The following is a 22,374-nucleotide window of genomic DNA, read 5'->3' as shown; positions in this document are numbered from 1 at the left end:
GATTATTATTAAAGAGTGAGTTCCAAAATGAGTCTCTCTTTCTTTCTCTTTCTCTCTCTCTCTCTTTCTATCTATCCTGTGGACCGTGTTGTTTCCTGTTACTTAGTTACGGCTGACTCGCGGCCGTATCCCGGGCCCTGTGTTTCCATGGCGACCGCGCCCATTCCACCGTCTCCCGGCGCAGCCCAGCCCGGCCGGGATGCCGCCGCCGCCGCCGGCGCTGGCTTCCGGGACAAACCGCCGTCCGGACTCTTTTCTACAGCCGCCAGACGTTGCCTGAGGGTCACAGGGAAGTCCATTTAGAGTCATGAGTTCCACACTTTTATTATATAGTATTTCCACCACTATAAGGCATACATAAAAGTCTGAAATTTCCTCCAAAATAGACATGGTGCCTTATCATCCAGTGCGCCTTATATATGGAACAATACTAAAATTGTTGTTACGATAAAATAAAAAAAATCAGTTGATAGGGTACACCACAGGTGTTAAAGTGGCGGCCCGGGGGCCAAATGTGGCCCGCCGCATCATTTTGTGCGGCCCAAAAAAGTCAATGATGAGTTTCTATATAAGGATTAAATTAAAATGAGTAAGAGTATAGATGTAAATTCAATTTCCTGTTTTTACCCCATATAAATGAATCATTGTCATTTTTTAAAAATCAATTTGTGTATTTAGTTAGCAAAATCTAAAAATATATTTAAAAAAAGCTAAAATGAACATTGTTTTAGATCTATAGAAAATGGAATATTCAAAGCTTTTAATCCAGTTCTAATAATTCATAATTGTAATTTTGTAATCATTTTTTTTCCAGTTTTTAGTTCAAAAATCATCTATTAAAATCTAAAAATACATGTAAAAAAGCTCAAATAAACATTGTTTTAGATCGATATAAAACGGAATATTCAGGACTTCCCGGGCTTTTGAGTGTTTCAGTGAAAATGTATGGAGGCATTGAAAGTGTGTATCGGTAACTTTTTTCTCTCTGAAATTTTGAAAGAAATGAGTGTTTTGGCTATAACCTGCCAGATAGCTTTTGTGCGCTTTAATTTGTAGGTGATGGCTTCCAGTTTTGTACATAGAAATTGTGTAAGTGGGATGGAAAAACTTGAGGGAAAAGGAATAGTTGAAAGATTTGAAAGGGGCATGTTTTTGTCCAAAAACTGTGGATGGGAAGGTGAGGGGTTAAAATTGAAGGGGAGCCTGCCTGGCTTTAGAAGCTACGTTTGACGTGGGGAGATTTGCGCCAGCAGCAATGATACCAAATGACATCTGCGGGTGAGGCGGAAGGGAAAGGTCGCACCGGGGGGCGACCATTCCACCGTCCGTCCGACAGTCCGGCCGTTCCTCGCTCATCCCACTTGGTCTTCCACGCCGGCGGCTTCGCGTCACTTTGATTCTTGGTCCCGCTTTGCTGGCGGCCTGCTGATGCCGCCGCCGCTGATGCCAACGCCACCGCCGCTACTCTTAGATTTTGTGACAAATCAAGGGTGTCACACTCTGGTTGGTTCGCGGGACGCTTTAATGTCAGCTTGATTTCACCATTTTAGATAATATTTAGATTTTTTTTATATATAAATGGATTAAAAGAACTGGATTAAAACCCTGAATATTCCCTTTTTATAGATCTAAAACACTGTTTATTTGAGCTTTTTTTAAATATATTTTTAAATTTTTACAAAATGATTTTTGAACTAAAAAATGAAAAAAAATGATTAAAAATGACAATTATAGATTAAAAGAACTGGATTAAAATCCCTGAATATTCCAGTTTTTATAAATATAAGAAAATGTTTATTTTAACTTTTTTTTAAATTTATTTTTAGATTCGACAAAATGATCTTTGAACTAAAAACACAGAAAAATTGATTTAAAATGACAATTTTGGATTAAAAGAACTATATTAAAATCCATGAATATTCAGTTTTTTTATAGATCTAAAACAATGTTTATTTTAGCTTTTTTAAAATCTATTTTTAGGTTTTACAAGATGATTTTTTAGCTAAAAACACAGAAAAAATGATTAAAAAATGACAATAATTGATTTAAAATGGGGAAAATCAAGAAATGTAATGTACATCTATAATTATTTGAATTTGATCCTAAAACAGAAAGTCGCCACTCATCATTGACTTTCCCGGGCTGCACAAAATGATGCGGCGGGCCACATTTGGTCCCCGGGCCGCCACTTTGACACCTGTGGTGTAAATTGTGAGCTTCTTCACAAGACGGTCATGAACAAATATGGATGAGATGGAAAGAAGTAGCGCTTTTGGGTCTATTTACGCTGCCACGACACAAGGATAGACAGACGAACAAACTGGGCGGATGGGGCGTCCCACTCGCGCAGGCGGGATCGGCCTCTGCCGATCCGCTGCCATGGCAACGGTGGCGGTGGTCTCGGCTCGGCTGGAGCCCGGAGGAGACGCGCGCAACCGGCAGGCCGAGCTCGGGGGTTCCGGACACTGCCGACACACTCCCGACACTTGATCATCTATTAAATATAATCTAATAAACTATTTCTCATATTATTTCTGTTTTTTCTATTTGATTTTTATTTTTTGTTCCCTAACATGTCCTGTACACAAACAATGCTCCTATACAACTCTTGTCAAATGTCCCATTCAGAGCCTAACTGGTTGGTGACGTCACAAGTGAAGGGGGAAAAAAGAGAAAGAGGGAGAGCCAAAATGGACGGTTTGACTCTTCCTGTTTCGGATGTTCGATTGCAAAATCAGGCGTTTTTCTCACTTCCTTTTCTGCCATAAAACAAAGACACACACTCTCTCACTCTCTCTCTCTCTTTCTCGCTCTCTCGCTTTGTTGCACAACGGGACGGGACGTCCCCCCTCCCCCCACGTTCATTTCACCTCATCGGCGAGCGTGAATTGGACGTCAAATGTCGTCCATGTTACAAAAACATCAAAATTCCCAGCCTGTCCTCCCCGGGGAGCTTCAAAAATCTAATAAAATCCAATAAAAATAAAAAATGTGAGAGTGGGGGCGTGACTAAGTCTTAATTTTATAATGTTGTTGTCTTTTTTAAAGATTTTATGGTGATAAATGAGCTTGGATTGAGGAAAATTGATCATAATGTCAAACAGATGCCATTCAAACAGGTGTGAGGAAGAGGAGGAAGAAGAGGAGGAGGAAGAGGCAGAGGAGGAGGGTCCCCCCCGCCCCTTTCGGCCGGTCGGCCAACCGGAAGTAGGTCGACGGAAACCGAAAGCGACGTCTGCTTTCTTTTGTCTGAACTCCACAAGGTTTTAGACACAGGTGGGAAAATGATGACGTAGAGAGAAGAAAAAAAGAGAAAGAGAGGGAGGGGGGAGAAGAGTCCCGCCTCCTCAGCCCCCCACCTTTGTGTTTTAGCACCAGCCGGGACAGCTGCAAACAGGTGTGCTGTCGTCCGGACCGGACCGGACCGGACTGGAGTGTAGTGGTAGTGGTAGTGAAGAGGAGGAAGCAGAAGGGGAGGGGCTTTGACAGGCGAGGGAAAACCCAAACCCGAGACGGGACGACACAGGGGGGGGGAGGGGTTGCTTTTGGAGGGGGAGGTAGAGAAGGAAGACACAGCTCAAGTGGGCTCTTTATTAACGCTGCACGTGTGTCAAAGTGGAGGCCCGCGGGCCAAATGTGGCCGGTCACATCATTTTGGGCGGTCCGGGATAGTCTATGACTGTTGACTTTTTGTTTTAGGATCAATTCAAATGACCAGTATAGATGGATATTATATTTACTGATTTTTCACATTTTAAAATTAATAATTGGAAATTTTAAAGCCATTTTTTTCTGTTTTACTTCAAAAAATCAGATAAAATAAAACATAGTAGTAGTTTAGGGCAAAACCGATATTGTAAAATCTTAAAATATATATTATCTATAAAAATGGATTATTCAGGGTTTTTAATCCAGATCTTTTAATCGATATTGTCATTTTTTAATCAATTTTTGCGTTTTTAGTTAAAAAATCATTTTGTAAAATCTAAAAATATATTGAAAAAATCTATAATAAACGGTGTTATATTCATAAAAACGTAATATTCAGTTTTGTAATCCATTTTTTAATCCCTCATTGTCTTTTTTTAATCAATTTTTTCAGTTTTTAGTTCAAAAAATATTTTTTTAAATCAAAAAATATATACATAAAAAAATCTAAAATAAACATCGTTTTATAGCTATGAAAATCTGAATATTAATGGCTTTTAATCCAGTTCATTTAAGCCATTTATACAAAAAAAAATTCAAAATATGATATTTTGGATGGTCCGTCCCACGTGAAATCAAGTTGACGTGAAAAAGCGCTGCACGAGTCTGACACCCCCGATTACCAAAAAGAAGGAGAGAGAGAGAGAGAGAGAGAGGGGAGACAAAGAGAGAAAGGGGGGAGGGAGAGAGAGAGAAAGAGAGAGAGAGAGAGAGGTGGCTGTGGGTTGGGAGGGGGTTGGGAGGGGGTTGGGTTGGGTGTCAGGGCTCCGCCATGGCAAGCAGGAAGGCGGCGTGCGCGGATGCGCCCAAAGCCAGTCCGCTGGCGTCCGAGGCGGAGATGTTTGGCGAATTTCAAGACTGGTGCCTCCGCACTTACGGCGACTCGGGAAAGACCAAGACCGTCACCCGGAGGAAATATAACAAGATCATGCAGACCCTGTTGCACAACGACGAGGGATCCGTAGCCGCGGTGGCGGCGGCGGCGGCGGCCGCCACGGACAACGGCAACGGCGTCTACGTACAGGACAACAACCACATTAACGCCAAATTCAAATTCTGGGTCAAGTCCAAAGGATTTCAGGTGGGCGCCGGCGTCCTGGGGGCCGCAGAGCACCACCTCAACAAGAAGGGGGCGCCGGGGAAAGCCGTACTCTACGTCCCCGTCAAGTCTACGGTAAATATGGAACTTCCTCCTTCCTTCCTTCCTTCCTTCCTTTTTTTTCTTCACCACTACACTCTGTCCGCCGGCGGCCAGCGTGGCCACGGCCACGGAGCCATGCACGGCGGCTCTCATCCACGTTGTCATGGCAACGCCGCTGCCTGTCGGGTCGGCCCGGACCGTTCCGAGCAATTTTGGCCGTCCCGTGAGAGGACGTATTTAAGGGGGGGTCCGACAACAAAAGCATGCGCCAGAAGAGAGTGGTGGCGGCGGTGAAGAGAGAAAGGTCGTGTGAGCAACACGTCCCGGCCAGAGAAGACGCCATCTTTTTTATGTGCCGTCCCGTTAGAGCAAGGGTGTTAGATGGGGGGGAGGGGGGGGGGGGCTGGATCATTTTAAATAGAATATTTACATTGTGTCTTTTATAATTGGATTAAATGAATTGGATATTCAGTTTTTTTTACAGATTTAAAACAATGTTTATTTGAGCTTTTTTTAAAAAAAGGATTTTTGAACTAAAAACAGAAAAAATGATTTAAAAATGACAATTATGGATTAAAAGAACTGGATTAAAATCCCCGAATATTCTGTTTTTATAGATCTAAAACAATGTTTATTTTAGATTTTTTTTATAAATATGTTTTTAGATTTTACAAAAAGATTTTTGAATAAAAAAATGAAAAAAAATGATTAAAAAATGCCAATTATTGATTTAAAAGGGGTAAAATCAGGAAAAGACCTGAAAAAAATGTATATTTTAGCTTTTTTTTTAAATATATTTTTAGATTTTACTAAATTATTTTTGAATAAAAAACTGAAAAAAATGATTAAAAAATGACAATTATTGATTTAAAAGGGGTAAAATCAGGAAAAGACCTAAAAAATGTATATTTTAGCTTTTTTTTAAATATATTTTTAGGTTTTACTAAATATTTTTTGAACTACATACACATTTTTTTATATAAAAGGGGGAAAATTAGTAAATATAATATCCATCTCTATTCTTCATTTGAATTTGATCCTAAAACAGAAAGTCCTGATTGACTTCCTCGGGCCACACCAAATGAGGCGCCAGGCCACATTTGGCCCCCGGGCCGCCACTTTGACACCCGTGCCTTAAAATGAACGTTGATCAGCATCCATTTTGAAATAGAGGCCTGTCCTTGAGTTTGCCATCTTTGTTTTGGGGCACTTGTTTATGATATGGCCCATTGATTGATTTTCATCACTTTTTTGTGGGACACTCGTTAAATTTTAAAATTTGACCAACTTAGCCAATAACTGTCCAACTCGGAGACCCGGCGTCTTTATTCGGAGGACTAACTGGTGAATTTAGGGGCCCTTTTCTTCTTTTCACGACTACCTGTTGCATTTGTCCTCCTTTTATTTTGAAATACTGAATTTTTGGGGGGACTAACTGCTCATTTAGGCAGACATCCTGTGTCAAATCTGGGGACACTACCACCTCATTTTCAGGCACTTTGCTTTCAATTGGGCACCACTTCTAAAAGTCCTTTTATTTTGAAATACTATTTTTTTTGGGGCACAACCTGTATTGTTTGAGGCTAAACTTCTTAAAATCCTTCTTTTATTTTGAACGGAATTTGGGGGCAACAACTGTAAATTTTGAAGCACCGCTTTTAAAATCCTTCTTTTATTTTGAAATATTGCATTTGGGGGGCACAGCCTGTATATTTTGAAGCACCACTTCCTAAAATTATTATTACTTTATTTAGAAATACATATTTTTTGGGGCACTAACTGTATATTTTGAGAGACTACTAGTTAAAGTCCTTTTATTTTGAAATACGGCATTTTGGGGGCACATCCTGTATATTTTGAGGCAACATTTCTTAAATTCCTTGTTTTATTTTGAAATACTGAATTTAAGGGGGGGCACAACCTGTATATTTTGAGGCACTTGATCTCAGATTTGGTTAATAAGCATATTTTTTGACCTTTTATGTTAAATTTTATACTCATTCATTTGAACGTGATCCTAAAACAAAAAGTCATGATTGACTTTCTTGGGCCGCACAAAATGACACGGCGGGCCACATTTGGCCCCCGAGCCGCCACTTGGACACCGGTGTAGCGCGTCCCGGGACCGTGGTCAGACGGCGAGCCACAGCTGCTCGCGGACTGTGCCAAGTTTGCGTGTGCGTGGGTTAGGGCTTATAAAGGGGGGGTAGTGAAATGACGATCGGTCGGGTGGATGGGTGGATGGGTGGGCGCCGTCCTGACGCGCACAGAGCTTCTTTCTTCTCTGTCGGCACACGAGGCACACAAGGCAACGGCGGCGGCAGTGCGCGACGGGACAAAGGGGGTTCCGGCGACTCCTTCCAGAAGCTTCTGACGTCCATTTTTTTGTGTGCTTCCCCCCCTCCCCCCTATAAAAAATGATTGAATGGATTGACTCCCAAAAATAAAGCATCCCGGGCAAAAAAAAGAATGGTTAAAAAAGGATGGATGTATGTAGCGAGCTGTTGCTTTTAGTTGCCATGCCAACCAAAGCGTAACCCGCTGCCATTAGCGGCTTTTGCCTTGCCCCTTTGACGCTGGCTACCTCGCTGGCTTTCTCGCTCACTGGGGGGATTTGCCCAGCACCCATCGCCGTCGCTTGCCACGACGGCCGGCCGCTCCTTATTATTTAGTTCGGCGTCGGACGCTTCAATGGACGTGTGCGTTTGACATTTCCCGACAGCGTGTGTCAAAGTGGCGGCCCGGGGGCCAAATGTGGCCTGATGAGTGGGAACTTTCTGTTTCAAATTCAAATGAAAATTATAGATGTATATAACATTTCCTGTTTTCCCCCGCTTTTAAATTAATCATTTAAATAGAAATATATTTTTAAAAAAAGCTCAAATAAAATTAAATCTATAAAAACGGAATATTCAGGGTATTTAATCCAGTTCTTTTAATCCATTTTTTGACATTTTAGTTCAAAAATCATGTTGTAAAATCTAAAAATATATCACAAAAAAATATAAATAAATCTTGTTTTTAGATCTATAAAATATGGAATATTTAGGGTTTTTAATCTAGTTCTTTTACTCTATAATTGTCATTTTTGCGTGTTTTTAGTTAAAAATTTATTTTGTAAAATCTAAAAAAAATATATATATAAAAAAGCTATAATAAACATTGTTTTAGATCTATAAAAACGGAATATTTAGAGCTATTAATCCAGTTTTTTTTCAAATGTGCCCTAAATTGATCAGGGCATGACCCGAAAAAGAACTAAACTACAAACGCTCCCAAATCAAGTGAAAGTCATGCCCAAAATGAGCAAAAAGTGGCCTGCCACGCCCCCTCAAAATGGACAGGAAGTGACCCATCCAATACCCCTCATCTCAACAGGAAGTGACCTGTCCCAAAAGGAAGTTCCCCGTCCAATCCCAGTTAACAGTTGGCAGTTACCAGGGTTGACTGAGTGGTAGTGGGCGGGTCTTTGTTTTTGGGGCCCATTTGCCGATACGAGCGGCATCCATATTTGCCACCGCCACGGACGGACGGACGTACCGGGTGGGGGGTGTCGGTGTGGGTGTTTTCCTCCTCCCTCCCTCCCTCTCTCCCTCCGGCACGGAACGGTCGGTCGGTCGGTGGGTCGGTCTCTGTTGCCATGGAGAGCCCCCTTCTTTGCTTCCCCATAGGAAGAGAAATTAACAGCATTTTTAACTGGCCCGGGGGCCTCCCCCCCCCCTCTCCTCCTCCTCCTCTCCCTCCCCTAACCCTTCTTTTTCCCTCCCCTCCCCCCCTCCTTCCTTCCTAACACACTCACCCACACACACGAACACACATACACGCGTACGTACGTACGTCTCCAAGTCGACGCTAATCCCCTGCGGCGGCGGCGCGCCTCCGCCGTCATGGCAAAAAAAAACCTTGCGCCACTTGGCGCAAATACTCTCCTCAATCTGACAAATTTCAGAGGCCATCGTCGCCAATCCATCGGATGACCGGTGCAACCACTACAAAAAAAGTGGTGTCCTTTGACCAGCACCGTTAGCGGGGGGGACACTTTTGTTTTTTTGGCTTCAACGCGGTCTCGGGGTTCCCACCCGGTCGTCTCTCCTTGACCGGGGGGACATGGAGATCGGCCGTGGCCTTTCTTTAGGGTGTCTGAATTAGGCCCCCGAAGCGCCACTTTGACAACTGCGCTCTAGATGTACAATGGAGTCCCGTTGGAAACGTCCCAATGGCTACTGATTGGACACTTTTGTTCCAAATGACAAAATCAAGGCCACATAACGCGTATAAGATGTTTTTGTCTCATCCGTTCCGGCCCTTTAAATGAGCCCAACGACGATGTCGGGGCTTCTTCAACAACCCGGGACCCGTGCATCGTTCTTTGCTTTCTCGATTCGAGTTAAGCGCCCATCCTCCTCCTCTTCTTTCTCCTCGTTCTCTCTCTCTTTTTCTCTGTGGCTCCCCGTCCCGCCACAAAGCGGCGGGTTGCTAGGAGACTGGAGGCTGGGAGCGGGCCACTCGGCCTCTCCCTCACGCCGGCCCGCCATCCCGCCATCCCGCCTTCTCGCCTTCCCGCCCCCAACCCCTTTGGCGCCGTGTCTCCGCCACCGCCGCCGCCATAGCGCACCACAGAGGGAGGACCGACGGTCCCGCTTAGGGCGGGCGCACCACAACGACAAAAAAAAAAAAAAATCAGACGGGCCGCCTTAGCAATTGCTTCTGGATCACTTCCTTTTTATTTGGCATCACTTCCTGTTGCAATTGGGTCAATTCCGGCTCACTTCCTGTCGCTTCATGTCCCGTTTCAGGCCTTTTCTTGTTATTTCATTTTTTTTTATCTTGGTCCTTGACCCAAAGGGTTAGCCTTAGCCCAATGCTAACCCTAAAGCACGTGTCCGTCTCAAGGCGAGTGCTTGGACCCACAAACTAATTTCCCATAATGCCTGTCGACTATGATGACAGTCAAGTGACTAGCTCGTACAGTCTACGGCACCGGTGTCCAAGTGACGGCCCGGGGGCCAAATGTGGCCCGACGCATCATTTTGTGCGGCCCAAGAAAATCAATCATGAGTTTCTATATAAGGATTAAATTAAAATGAGTAAGAATATAGATGTATATTACATTTCCTGATTTTTCCCCCTTTTAAAACAATAATTGTCATTTTTAAAATCCATTTCTACGTGTTTTTAGTTCAAAAATAATTTAGTAAAATCTAAAAATATATTTTAAAAAAGCTAAAATAAACAGTGTTAAATCTTTTCCTGATTTTCCCAATTTTAAATCAATAATTGTCATATTTTTAATCAATTTTTTCTGGGTTTATAGTTCAAAAATCATTTTGTAAAATCTAAAAATAATTTAAAAAAAAGCTCAAATAAACATTGTTTTAGATTTATAAAAAAACGGAATATTCAGGGGTTTGAATCCACTTCTTTTATTCCATTTATTAAAAAAAATGTCAATATTCTATCTAAAATGGGCCACATGAAATGGAGTTGACGTTATCATGTCCCACCAACCGACCCGAGTCTGACACACTCGTTCTAAATGGAGGGTCCAAATCTCACGGGGGCCCACAGTAACCCTCAACCAAAAAGTGTTCAGAAAAAGATGACCACCTCGAAATGGGCTTTACAGAAAACCCACCAAAAAGAAAGAAAGAAGCCTAAGAGAGGCATTTTGGGGCAGGATCAAAAATTGGGTGCAATGCGTACATTCGCGGAAAAGAGATTAGCCCAATCCGCCCCGAATGGACGCGTACTCGTCGTCGTTTTCTGGACGGAATACGACGGCGCCGTTGACGAGGCCCGCCCGGACGGCCCGAGAGAAAGAAAGAAAAAGAGAGAAAGAGAGAAAAAGAGAGAGAGAGAGAGAGAGAGAGAGAAAGAGGGAGAGCGGGCCGGATTAAAACAAACCCACTCTGTGAGCTGGTTTTAGTTGCCATGGTAACCATCGTTACCTCGCACTCGGGAGAGCCCGAGCGAGGAGAGGAGACCGGGGGGGAGCGAGGGGGGAGGAGGGGAGCGAGGGGGAGGGATGGGAGGGAGGAGCAAGGAAACCAGTGGCCGGCCGACCGGCCGTCCGGCAAAATGGCAACCAAGGAAACGCTTCTTTAACTTTCACAACTTATGTTAAAATACAAATTTGCTCGACAGCGCCCTCCTTAAGGCTCAGGACAAAAATGAAATTGTCACCTCTCCTCCCAGTTGGAATGGATCAGGTTCATTTCTGGTGGCTTTGGGGGAAATTCTGGGACACTTCCTGGAAGTGATGATTAAGGGATGTGGGGCACTGGTGTTAAAGTGGTGGCCCGCGGGCCAAATGTGGTCCGTTGCATCGTTGTGTGTGGCCCGGGAAAGTTAATCGTGCGTGAGTTTAGGTTTTAGGATCAAATTAAAATGAAGATAATTAATGTATATTATATTTAAATGTTCCCCTTTTTAAATCAATAATTGCTATTTTTATCCATTTTTTGGTGTTTTAGGTCAAAAATCATTTTATAAAATATTAAAATATATTTAGAAAAAGCTCAAATAAACATTGCTATAGATCTATAAAAAAACGGAATATTTAGGAGTTTTGATTTTGAAATTTAATAAACATTAGACCATTTTTTATAGATCTAAAACAATGTTTTTTTCAGCTATTTTAAATATATTTTTAGATTTTACAAAATACAATGACAAAGATTGAATTAAAGGGGAAAAAATGTAATATACCCTATTTTCATGAATATAAGGTGCACTTAAAAGTCTTAAATGTCCTCCAAAATAGACAGGGTGCCTTATATATGGAACAAAAATTAAAATGCACTGCCTTATAGTCGTGAAAATACGATACATCTCTACTCGTCATTTGAATTTGAGCCTAAAACACAAACTCACCATTGACTTTCCCGGACCGCACAAAATGACCCGGCGGACCAGATTTGGCCCCCGGGCCGCCACTTTGACACCTGTGCTTTAAACAGGATATTCTGGCAGAGGGACGGGTACCCGGGAGGGGGGGGTTTGAAGTCGTCCAAGCCGGCAGGCCAGAGACGCCACGTGAGTACGTGGTCGTCCTGGCGATGGCGCTCACGTGACCCCTTTGCCCGGCGCACCTGCCCAGGAGGAATCGGCGGCAGTTTCTATGGCGACGGGGTCAGCCGCGCGGGAGGCGGGACGGCCGCCGGAGGTGGCGGGATGGGATGGGGGTGGGGCTTTGGCGTCATGGAGGCAGACTCTCACTCTTCCACTGGGTTATTTTTACCCAGCTGGGGAAAAGGGTCGGGAAAAGAGAGCTCCTCCCACTGCCCCGCTCGTCAGCCCGTGGGCCGGGACCCCACAACCCCCTCCCCTCTGCCCGTCAAAGCCTTCCATCCCACGGAGAGAAAGAAAATACTACTGTATTTTCCCGACTATATGGCGCATGGCATTTAAATGCGCCATGTCAGTAACAAGTGCTATTTCTGTATTAATTACAGTATTTTGTGTGTGCTTTTTTTTTTTTAGTGTTCGGACGGCAACCCCAGCCAGGACAACTCGTCGTTGAAACGCGTGGCGGTGGTGGAAGACTTCTTTGACATCATCTACGCCATGCACGTGGAGATCGGCGCCGATCCCGGACGTCCGCCCAAACACGCCGGACAGAAGAAGACCTACAAAGCGGTCAGTTCAAAATACTCCATCGACATCCCGCCGCGTTGATTCCCTCACTGATTCATTACTGATTCATTCACTGATTGACTCACTGATTCAGAGAGTCAATGAGCGAATCAGAGAGGGAATCAGAGAGTGAATCACGGATTCACTAAAAGAACTGGATCAAAAGCCCTGAAAATTCTGTTTTTTTTTAATAGATCTAAAAGAATGTTTATTAGAGCTTTTTTTAAAGATAGATTTAGAGATTTTTTACAAAATGATTTTTCAACTAAAAACAGAAAAAAATGATTAAAAAATGACAATTATGGATTAAAAGAGCTGGACCAAAAGTCCAGAATATTCTGTTTTTAATATATCTAAAATAATGTTTATTTTAGCTTTTTTTAATATATATTTATGAAATGATTTTTAAACTAAAAATCACAGAAAATGGATTTAAAAAATGACAATTATTGATTAAAAGGGGTAAATTCAAGAATTGTAATATACTACATGTATACTACTTGAATTTGTTCCTAAAAGAGAAAGTCATGATTGACTTTTTCGGGCCACACAAAATGACGCGCCACTTTGACACCTGTGCATTATTAGTCAATTTGTTTTGGGTGGTTGAGGATGTCGTTGTTTCTTTGACCTGAAAACATTCAGTGTAGCTTCATTCAGCCTAAATGTAAACGAAAAGTCCATTGGAAGGAGGACATATTGAGGCGAGACGGTTTTGGGAGCATTTGGAGGTCAATAAACTCCACGATCTAAAAGTCGTCTTTTGGTCTGGTGACCAATCAGGCGGCGCAAAACATGTCCGCTGGCAGAACAAAGAGGGCACAAGAAGCACCGTCTTTGTTCGTAGTCGCGTGCGGGACGGGGATGGGACAGGACGCCGATCAGGGACGCCGATCCGGGACGCCGATCCGGGACCGGCGCCCCGACGGCATCCGTGGAGGGAAGGAGCGAAAAAAGCAAAGGACGGGCGTTCCCGCCCCGGAGGAGACGTCCTGTCACGTCTCATCGCGCCCATCCTTTTGAGGGAGGGAGGGAGGGAGGGAGGGAGGGGGCGGGGCATAGCACATAGTCCGGGCACAATATGGGACTGTCACTGTGGCCTTCTGGGAGATCTTTCTTCATCCGTGTGGCCTTTCCCTCTCCCTCGTCTGCCGGAGGGGGCTCCCATGTGCGGAAGGGGGGCGGGGGGTAACGACGGCGAGCGGCGGGGGGTGGCCGGGCTCCGCCGGAGGCCGGCGCCCCCGCCGTCTCTGCCCGCTCTGGTGAAGGTCGCCTTTTTCAGGGAAGCGCCCCAAGGAGGAAAAGGAGAGGGGGGCGGGGGGGGGCGCTCGGACATTGCTTAAGCCAAAAGTGGCGCACAACCACGGTTATTCACTTCGGAGGACGCTTTAACTCCATTTCACGTGGGCCACACCATCAAAGATAAAACATTTTGATATTTTATTTTAAAGAAATGGATTAAAGGAAGTGGATTAAAAGACCCGAATATTCAGTTTTTTACAGATATAACCTTATTTTTATTAGAGCTTTTTTAAAATATTTTGTTTTGATTTTTTTTAGCATTTTTTTTTTTTTTTTTTATTTTACCAAATGATTTTTGAACTAAAAACACAGAAAAAAATTGATTAAAACATGACTATTGCGGGTTAAAAGAACTGGATTAAAACCCCCAAATATTTGTTTTTTTTAATAGATCTAAAAAAATGTTTATTTTAGCTTTTTTAAATATATTTTTAGATTTTACAAAAATATTTTTGAACTAAAGACGGATTAAAAAATGACAATGATTAATTTAAAAGGGGAAAAATCAGGAAATATAATACTCTTCATTTGAATTTGATCCTAAAACAAAAAGTGGGCACTCATCATTGACTTTCCCGGGCCGCACAAAATGATCCGGCGGGCCACATCTGGCTCCCGGGCCGCCACTTTGCCTGGCTGCGTCTATAAAAATGGTGCGTCCTTTGTGTGTGTGTCTAATACAGAAATAGCACTCCTTACTGACACTGCGCCTTTAAATGCAATGCGCCATATAGTCGTGAAAATACAGTACTACTAAGAAGGACAAGTGACACGGCGGCGCGTATTTGGACGCCAGAAATGTCCAATCACAAGGGAGACTTTGAGGGGGACGGACCGAGGCCATCCCGGCTAACCCCGAGCACCCTTAATTATTTTTGTTTTTGTGACCAGATCGCAGAAACGTACGCCTTTTTGCCGCGAGAGGCGGTGACCCGCTTCCTGATGAGTTGCGGCGAGTGTCAAAAGAGGATGCACATCAACCCCAGCGCGGCAGAGTTCAAAGGTAAAACACCGCCTCGGATTTTGGGTTTCAAACGTACGTCACTCGAGTCGACGTCGTGGAGCGGGAAGGTCGTCTTTTAGGGCGACGCCCCCACTTCAAACATATGGGACGACGTTGTCCGAACAAGAGCGAGGAGGAAAGTTACGCTCTAACATAAGTCTAGACTAGTGGGCCGTCTGCCGGAGAGAGGAGGGTATTACAGGCAAAGGGAAATGAATGAGGTCATTCAATTTTTGCCCCAACTTGAAAAAAAGTAGCATTATTAGTATTATTATTATTTATTGTATTATTATTCGTATTATTATTAGTAGTAGTAATTATAAGTATTATTATTATTATTATTATTAGTAGTAGTAGTAGTAGTAGTTGTTGTAATAGTAGTAGTAGTAGTAGTAGTAGTAGTAGTAGTAGTATTAATATTATTAGTATTCAGTGTTTTATAGATCTAAAACAATGTTTATTTGAGCTATTTTTTAACAAATTTTTACATTTTACAAAATGATTTTTGCACTAAAAACACAAAGAAAATATTAAAAATGTAATTATGGATTAAAAGAACGGGTTTGAAAACCCTGAATATTCCATTTTTTATAGATTGAAAACAAAGCTTATTTAGGCTTTTTTTTAAATATATTTTTAGATTTTACCAAATGATTTTTGAACTAAAAATATAGAAAAAATGGATTTAAAATGGGGGAACAATCAGGAAATATAATATCCATCTACACTCGGCACTCATTTACTTTCCCGTTGTGAGGTAAAGGAAAGCACAAAAAAGATCAACTTATGCTTGTGAGAAAACAGAATAATCATTAAATAGCTAGAATCGAAGTAGTACTTAATTTGATCCTACCAGTTACTGAAGAGTATCTCTGGTTCCTTCCTTGCCTGTCCTGTCTTGTGCTTTCAAAGTTGGACAACTGAGCTTATTTCCGGGTTCACGACCTATGACCGCAGACAGGAAGTGAGGAGAGTCTGGTCTGATTGGCTATAATCCGCCCCCTGTTGGTCTGGAGGGGGAGCAGTCGTATCTTCAGCTTGACGGGCCTTGTCTTTCTTTCCTCGTCAGAAAACGACCGTCCGACGTCACTGGCGCCGGAGCTGATTGACTACAACATGCCCTTGACCGCCACCTATCTGAAACAGATGAAACTGCAGTGCATGACTGCCACCCTTAGGGTAGGTAGGCCGAGGAATGAGGTGACCGTAAGGGGGAGGGACCACATTTTTGGTGTTTCAAACTCGGGTTCGCGGGCCATATTAATGTTTCATGTGGACGGACCATTTTAGAAATGATATTTGGATGTTTTTTTTATAAATGGATAAAAAGAAGTGAATTAAAAGCCCTGGATATTCAATTTTCTCTTATAGATTAAAAACAAGTTGATTTTAGTTCTTTTTAAAGATATTTTGAGATTTTACAAAATGCTTTTTGAGCTAAAAACACAGAAAAAATGACGGAATATTTAGGGATTTTGATCCAGTTCTTATAATCCAATTAAAATAATGCCGGCGTGCAGGATGACTCGTCGGTCAGCAGCGAGGATGGCGCGCCCACCCCTCTGGACGAACCGCCGCCCGTCATCAAGGAAGAAGACGGGGACGACATGTCTTCGGAGAGCAGCGGCGGCGGCGTTGGCGGCGGCGGGGGCGGGGACACGTGGCCACACGAGGGCCCCTACGGGGAACGGAGCGAGAACGGCTCGGGCGTCCCCCTGGACTTCAGCGGCGCCCTGGAGCGGCGCCGGCCGCCACTCCGCCCCGGCGCCGGTTCCACGCCGCCGGACCCCTTCTCGCCGGCCGACCCCGGTGGCGGGAAGCGTCCTCCTCCCAAGAGCCCGTACGGCTACGACTTGACCGGGACGGAGGGCGACGGGGGTGCCGAGGACCTGAGCTCCTGTCGCGGGGCGACGGCGGTGGGAGACGAGGACGAGGACGATCACGACGACGACGGCGACAAACTCAACGACGCCGAGGGGATGGACCCGGAGAGGCTCAAAGCCTTTAACGTTAGTACACTTTGACATTTTCAGGATTTGGTGGCTGTTTCTTTGTATTTTTTGTGGTCCCTGGACGTTTGGTCCCCGGACGATTGGTCCCAGGACGTTTGCCCGAACTGACGTTTGGTCAAACAGACGTTTGGTCCCCGGACGTTTGGTGGCCGGACGATTGGTCCCCGGACGTTTAGTCCTCGGACATTTGGTCCCCGGACATTTGGTCCCCGGACATTTGGTCCCCGGACCTTTGGTCCCCGGACGTTTGGTCAAACAGACGTTTGGTCAAACAGACGTTTGGTCAAACAGACAATTGGTCCCCGGACGTTTGGTCGCCGGACGTTTGGTCCCCGGACGTTTGGTCAAACGGACGTTTGGTCAAACAGACGATTGGTCAAACGGATGTTTGGTCCCCGGACATTTGGTCCCCGGACGTTTGGTCAAACAGACGTTTGGTCCCTGGACGTTTGGTCCCCGGACGTTTGGTCGCCGGACATTTGGTCGCCGGACGTTTGGTGGCCGGACGATTGGTCCCCGGACGTTTGGTCAAACGGACGTTTGGTCAAACAGACGTTTGGTCCCCGGACGTTTGGTCAAACGGACGTTTGGTGGCCGGACGATTGGTCCCCGGACGATTGGTCCCCGGACGTTTGGTCCCCGGACGTTTGGTCCCCGGACATTTGGTCCCCGGACATTTGGTCCCCGGACATTTGGTCCCCGGTCCCCAGAACTTTGGTCAAACAGACGTTTGGTCCCCGGACGTTTGGTCCCCGGACGTTTGGTGGCCGGACGATTGGTCCCGGGACATTTGGTCCCCGGACATTTGGTCCCCGGACATTTGGTCCCCGGACGTTTGGTCCCCGGACGTTTGGTTGACAGACAGTTGTCTCTCTCATGATTATAATTTTGAGCGAGCAAATCCGGCGACGAACTGTACGTTCGACAAAACGTCCGGGGACCAAATGTCTGTTTGACCAAAGGCCCGGGGACCAAACATCCGGGGACTAAGTGTCCGTCGACGAAATGTCCGTTCCGGCTGTTCTGTAACAGAGGTTTTTTTTTTGGTTAAAAAATTTCGAAAACTTTCTTATTTTGAAGGGCCAATTTTGCCTACATACGTAAAATTCCCGCCGTCTCGTTTTCCCACTTTTGTCCATCAGATGTTCGTGCGTCTGTTTGTGGACGAGAACCTGGACCGCATGGTTCCCATCTCCAAGCAGCCCAAGGAAAAGATCCAGGCCATCATGGAATCGTGCGGCCGCCAATTCCCCGAGTTCCACGAGCGCTCGCGCAAGCGCATTCGCACCTACCTCAAATCTTGCCGACGTATGAAAAAGAGCGGTCTGGAGGTACCTTCCCTCTGTTTTAACTGTCCAGGGGGGTTGAAATATGAGTTGGATTCATATATTCAGTTTAGTTTGTCTCCGCCTACCTTAAATAAAAGCCCATCCCCGGCCGATAGGACGTCGTATTTGACGGGAGGCTTCGCCCATACGCCCCCCCCCTCTTAGGGAGGGTGGGGGCTAGGGAAGAGAACAAAGAAGCAAGCCAGCAGCGGCCATTTTGAGAAGCGTTCAGTAGTAGTCCGTTTTTCGATTATTTTGATGTTGGGATCCAACCTTGACAGGGAGGCGCTATATACAAAGTGATGACAGAACTTGACCAGTAGGTGTCACTAAAAATCTGATCTAGTCTCTTAAAGGATACAAGATAAACACAAAATAAACTACATTCCATATTTCATATTGACGCTTTGGGTGTGGCCGTCAGATCCGACCGACGCCCCCTCACCTGACCTCCGCCTTGGCCGAAAACATCCTGGCGGCGGCCTGCGACAGCGAGACGCGCAACGCCGCCAAGAGGATGCGCTTGGACATCTACCCGGCGGTAAGTCTCGGTTTGCTCCTCCCCTCGCTGCCGGTTGGCTAACGCTAAAAGGGCGTTTCCCCCGCAGGACGAGGCGGACGCTTCGGTGGAGCAGGACGCCACCGGATTTGCCCAAGAGCAACTCTACGCCAACGGCGGCCTCAACTACAACCCGCGAGCGTACGGCCCGGCGTCCGCCGACCGCCAGGGCTGCGCCGTTGCGCCGCCGCAGAGCAACGGTAAGTCCTTGGCCTTTAACTGTCATTTCAATTTGATCCTAAAACAGAAAGTCGGTACTCATCATTGACAGGTCCCACCGACCTGAGCATGAAGTCGTCGGCGGCGGCGGCGGACGCCTCGTCGCCCGGCGCTTACGGTCAGGGCGGCGGCGGCGGGGGCTCCTCGGCCCAGCTGAGCCCACCCGAAGTGACGGCGGTCCGGCAGCTGATCGCCGGCTACAGGGAGTCGGCCGCCTTCCTGCTGCGCTCGGCCGACGAACTGGAGAACCTCATCCTGCAGCAGAACTGAGCGGGAAGGGGGCGGGATTTATGGCCGTCGCGTCCGTCGTCGTTTACACACGCCCCCCAGCCCCAGCACCCCTTGGAACTCCGTCTTCTCTCGTTGGTCTCAGGAAGTCAGGTCAACCTGCGTGTCCAAAACAATGAAAACAACACCACTTTAGCGCTAATCCGGGCTAATATTGACTAGCAAATATGCTAATTTCCTCCCTAGCGGGTTCGTTATAGCGCCACCGTTGGATTAGGCTTCCTCCCGAGTGATTTCCTATTAAGGTGAGGGGTGGCCCAACCCCCCTACACCCCAAAACCCCCCAAAATCTCCCCCACGGCGGACGGCGCCGCCTTGAACGAGGCGAGCGACAATCGTTTAAGGGGCGGCGTGGCGCTCGGTTTACGACAAATCGTCAAGGGAGTCGCCGGGCAGACTCCCGACCAGGCTAATGCGATCTAGCACCCCCGACGACGAACGCAAAGATGCCAGACGTAAGCGCGGGGTGCCAAAATTGAAAGAAATCTGAGACTTTCGCACACTTTAGCACAAAAAAACGAATCTCTTCTAGTTGGTAGTTCTCCAAAAAGGGCTCCCTCTAGCGGTAAGCGAAAGAACTGCGGAATTAAAGGGTTAAACCGCCGCCACAACGTCAAAATGACGTCGGTAACGACCTCCCCTCGCCGCGTTCACGTGTTGTTTGACGTCCCGGGAAGAAAAATTACTTGGGAAGCACTTTATAGCTCAGGATGAAAAAAACTAACAAAAAAACTAAATAACAACAATAAGAAAAAAAGAAGATGTTCCGCAGCCGGCCACTAGGGGGCGTCCAGCTGACCAGCACACTGGCTCCATGGAATTGGAGCCTGGGTAGCATGTGGGAGGGGCCAATTGCTGGTTTGAGATGTCAACTGGCTCCATTCAAACAAGCTTAAATCTCCACCAATCAATGAGAGCCTTTAAATGGGATTTCAAATATTTTCTTCTTATTATTACGAATATCATGATTTCCCCCTTTTTGATGATTTTACACTCGTGCATTCCCTTTTTTTTTTCGTCAGACCGTGAGAAAGGGGGAAGGTGACCATTTTTTTTGGGGAGAACGCAATGTTGGCGGCTGCCGTTAGGGGGCGACTCCATTGCCTTTTAGGTCATGCCCCTGGGTTTTGGTGGGCATTGCAGTATGGCGCCACCATGTTTTTAGGGTTAAGGATAAGAATTTTTATCCATTTTTTTTGTTTTTTTTGCGGGGGCGGGCGTAGATTTAGTGTTATTTTTTTAATTGATATTTGGGTATTTTAAAAGATGATGTCCATGTGAGCCGTCGATGTTTTTCCATTCATGTGAGAATTTTGAGGGTTTTTTTTTACATGTGAGATGTTTTGTGGAAGAGCTTTTGTGACTGGTCAATGTTTGTGAACTGTAGGATGCTATTGGGGGAAGGGTGGGAGTTCTTCCATTGGTTTTTGGGGGGGTGAATATGTCCATTTCCACCCACCACAAGTCCTGGTGACATGCAGGCTTTTCTTTACTTTGCTTTTCCTAGCCGTTGTCATCTAAACTGACAGCCTTCTCACTAACTAGCTGGCTAACTAGCTAGCTAGCTAGCTAGCTAGCCAGCTCCCTTGGATGTCCATTGTACAATTTGATGGTTTTGCTTGGCTGTCCTAGTCTCTGGCCCCGCCCCAGTATCTTATGCTCCCATGACCGGACGTTTGGTCCTCGGACGTTTCGTCGAACGGACATTTGGTCGCCAGATTCGCTCGCTCTCAAAATTCTAATCATGCGAGAGAGCACTGTCTGTCGACCAAACACCCGTTCGACGAAACGTCCGGGGACCAAACGTCCGGGGACGAAACGTCCGGGGACCAAACGTCCGGGCACCAAATGTCCGGGGACCAAACGTCCGCAGACCAAATGTCCAAGGACCAAATGTCCAAGGACCAAATGTCCGGGGACTAAACATTCGGGGGAACAAACATTCGGGGACCAAATGTCTGGGGACCAAATGTCTGGGGACCAAACATTCGGGGGAACAAACATTCGGGGACCAAATGTCTGGGGACCAAATGTCCGGGGACCAAATGTCCGGGGGACCAAACCCAACACCGCACCACGCCTACCGGCTAACTGGCTAGCTCGCTAGCTAGCTCCCTTGGATGTTCGTTGTACAATTTGCTGGTTTTGCGTGGGCCGTCCTAGTGTTTGGCCCCGCCCCGGTAGCTTGTGGGTTGGCTCAAGTGCTCGGATAATACCGTACGTGTACTGTATAGCTGTACAAAGAGTGATCAAAAGCTGTTTTCAATGGTTCTTTTTGGCTACAAAGATGAAGAAAAAGAAGAAGAAGAAGAAAAAGAAGAAGAAAAAAAAGCCCTTGCCTGTTTGGACTTCTCATTTGGTGGTGCTCTGTAATGCTATTGTCATTCATTTCATTTGCCTTTTCCTGCACTGAGAACAAGAAGAAGAAGACTCTGTGCACAGTGGTGGTGGGCGGGGTCTGAGGGTACAAGCCCCGCCCTCCCCACCCTAACCCCCTCCCTCCCGTGTGCCCGTTTTGGACTCAGTGAAAGTGTGATGTTTACATGTACAGTTTTTCAAAATGTGCTTTTCTTGAGGACGGACGGCTAAAAGCGGCTCAAAAACCCGTCCGTGCACAAAAAAAAGCGGGTCGCTAAAAAAAAAAAACTACATTGGGCCACAAAAAACTCCAAATCCCAGAATATGCGCACTTTTTTGGGGGGTGGAGCCTATTTCACTTGACTACAAGGTTCCTTTTTCCAATTGTTGCTGGCTGGTGAGAGAGTTTAACGTCGAAATGGGGGGCGGGCGGACCATGGCCGGCCAAGAGAGGGCGCTAGAGGGCCCGCTAAGGTATACGAAGCCATTCCCTTTCCTTTTCTTTTCTTTCCTTTCCAATCCTTGGCCTTTGCGGGGAAGCCATAAAGCTCAGGAAGTCGTCCGGCTCCCCGAATGAACCTGAACTAAACCCGAACTAAAGCCCAACGGCCGCCAGATGGCGTCCTCTCGCCCGCTCCAATCACCCTCAACGTTTCTATGGAGATGTCTATTCTTTTGTACATTTCTCATTGTCTTTGCAAAGTTTTACAGTTCGTGGAGTGTTTATAAGTATGGATATTTATGATTCTATGTGGAAATACAAAAAAGAAAAAAAAACAAATGGCTTTTTCCTTTCTTTATTTCAAGGGTGTCGAACTAGG

The 22,374-nt window shown here is 45.7% G+C and overlaps 2 protein-coding genes and 1 long non-coding RNA gene across 3 annotated transcripts in view; 2 read left to right on the top strand and 1 right to left on the bottom strand.

Annotated features, from left to right (window-relative positions):
* Nucleotides 1-22,374, top strand: part of dnajc5aa (DnaJ (Hsp40) homolog, subfamily C, member 5aa) — a 118,299-nt gene that overhangs the window by 56,151 nt on the left and 39,774 nt on the right. The window lies entirely within an intron of this gene.
* LOC144195953 (uncharacterized) lies at nt 35-15,873 on the bottom strand. The gene is made up of 2 exons (XR_013326189.1): nt 15,643-15,873; nt 35-276 (listed from the first exon to the last, which is right to left on the bottom strand). It is a non-coding gene; the product is annotated as an uncharacterized LOC144195953 (long non-coding RNA).
* On the top strand, nt 4,457-20,991 carry nol4la (nucleolar protein 4-like a). The gene is made up of 9 exons (XM_077715757.1): nt 4,457-4,882; nt 12,332-12,487; nt 14,678-14,789; nt 15,859-15,968; nt 16,310-16,798; nt 17,944-18,132; nt 18,554-18,670; nt 18,738-18,888; nt 18,960-20,991. Exons 1-9 carry the CDS (start codon nt 4,481-4,483, stop codon nt 19,175-19,177), a joined length of 1,944 nt encoding a protein of 647 aa, XP_077571883.1. The 5' UTR covers nt 4,457-4,480; the 3' UTR covers nt 19,178-20,991.

The sequence above is a fragment of the Stigmatopora nigra genome, chromosome 1 (genome assembly GCF_051989575.1).
Source record: "Stigmatopora nigra isolate UIUO_SnigA chromosome 1, RoL_Snig_1.1, whole genome shotgun sequence".
In the NCBI taxonomy this organism is placed as follows: Eukaryota; Metazoa; Chordata; class Actinopteri; order Syngnathiformes; family Syngnathidae; genus Stigmatopora; species Stigmatopora nigra.
This window is presented reverse-complemented; position numbering and strand designations above follow the sequence as displayed.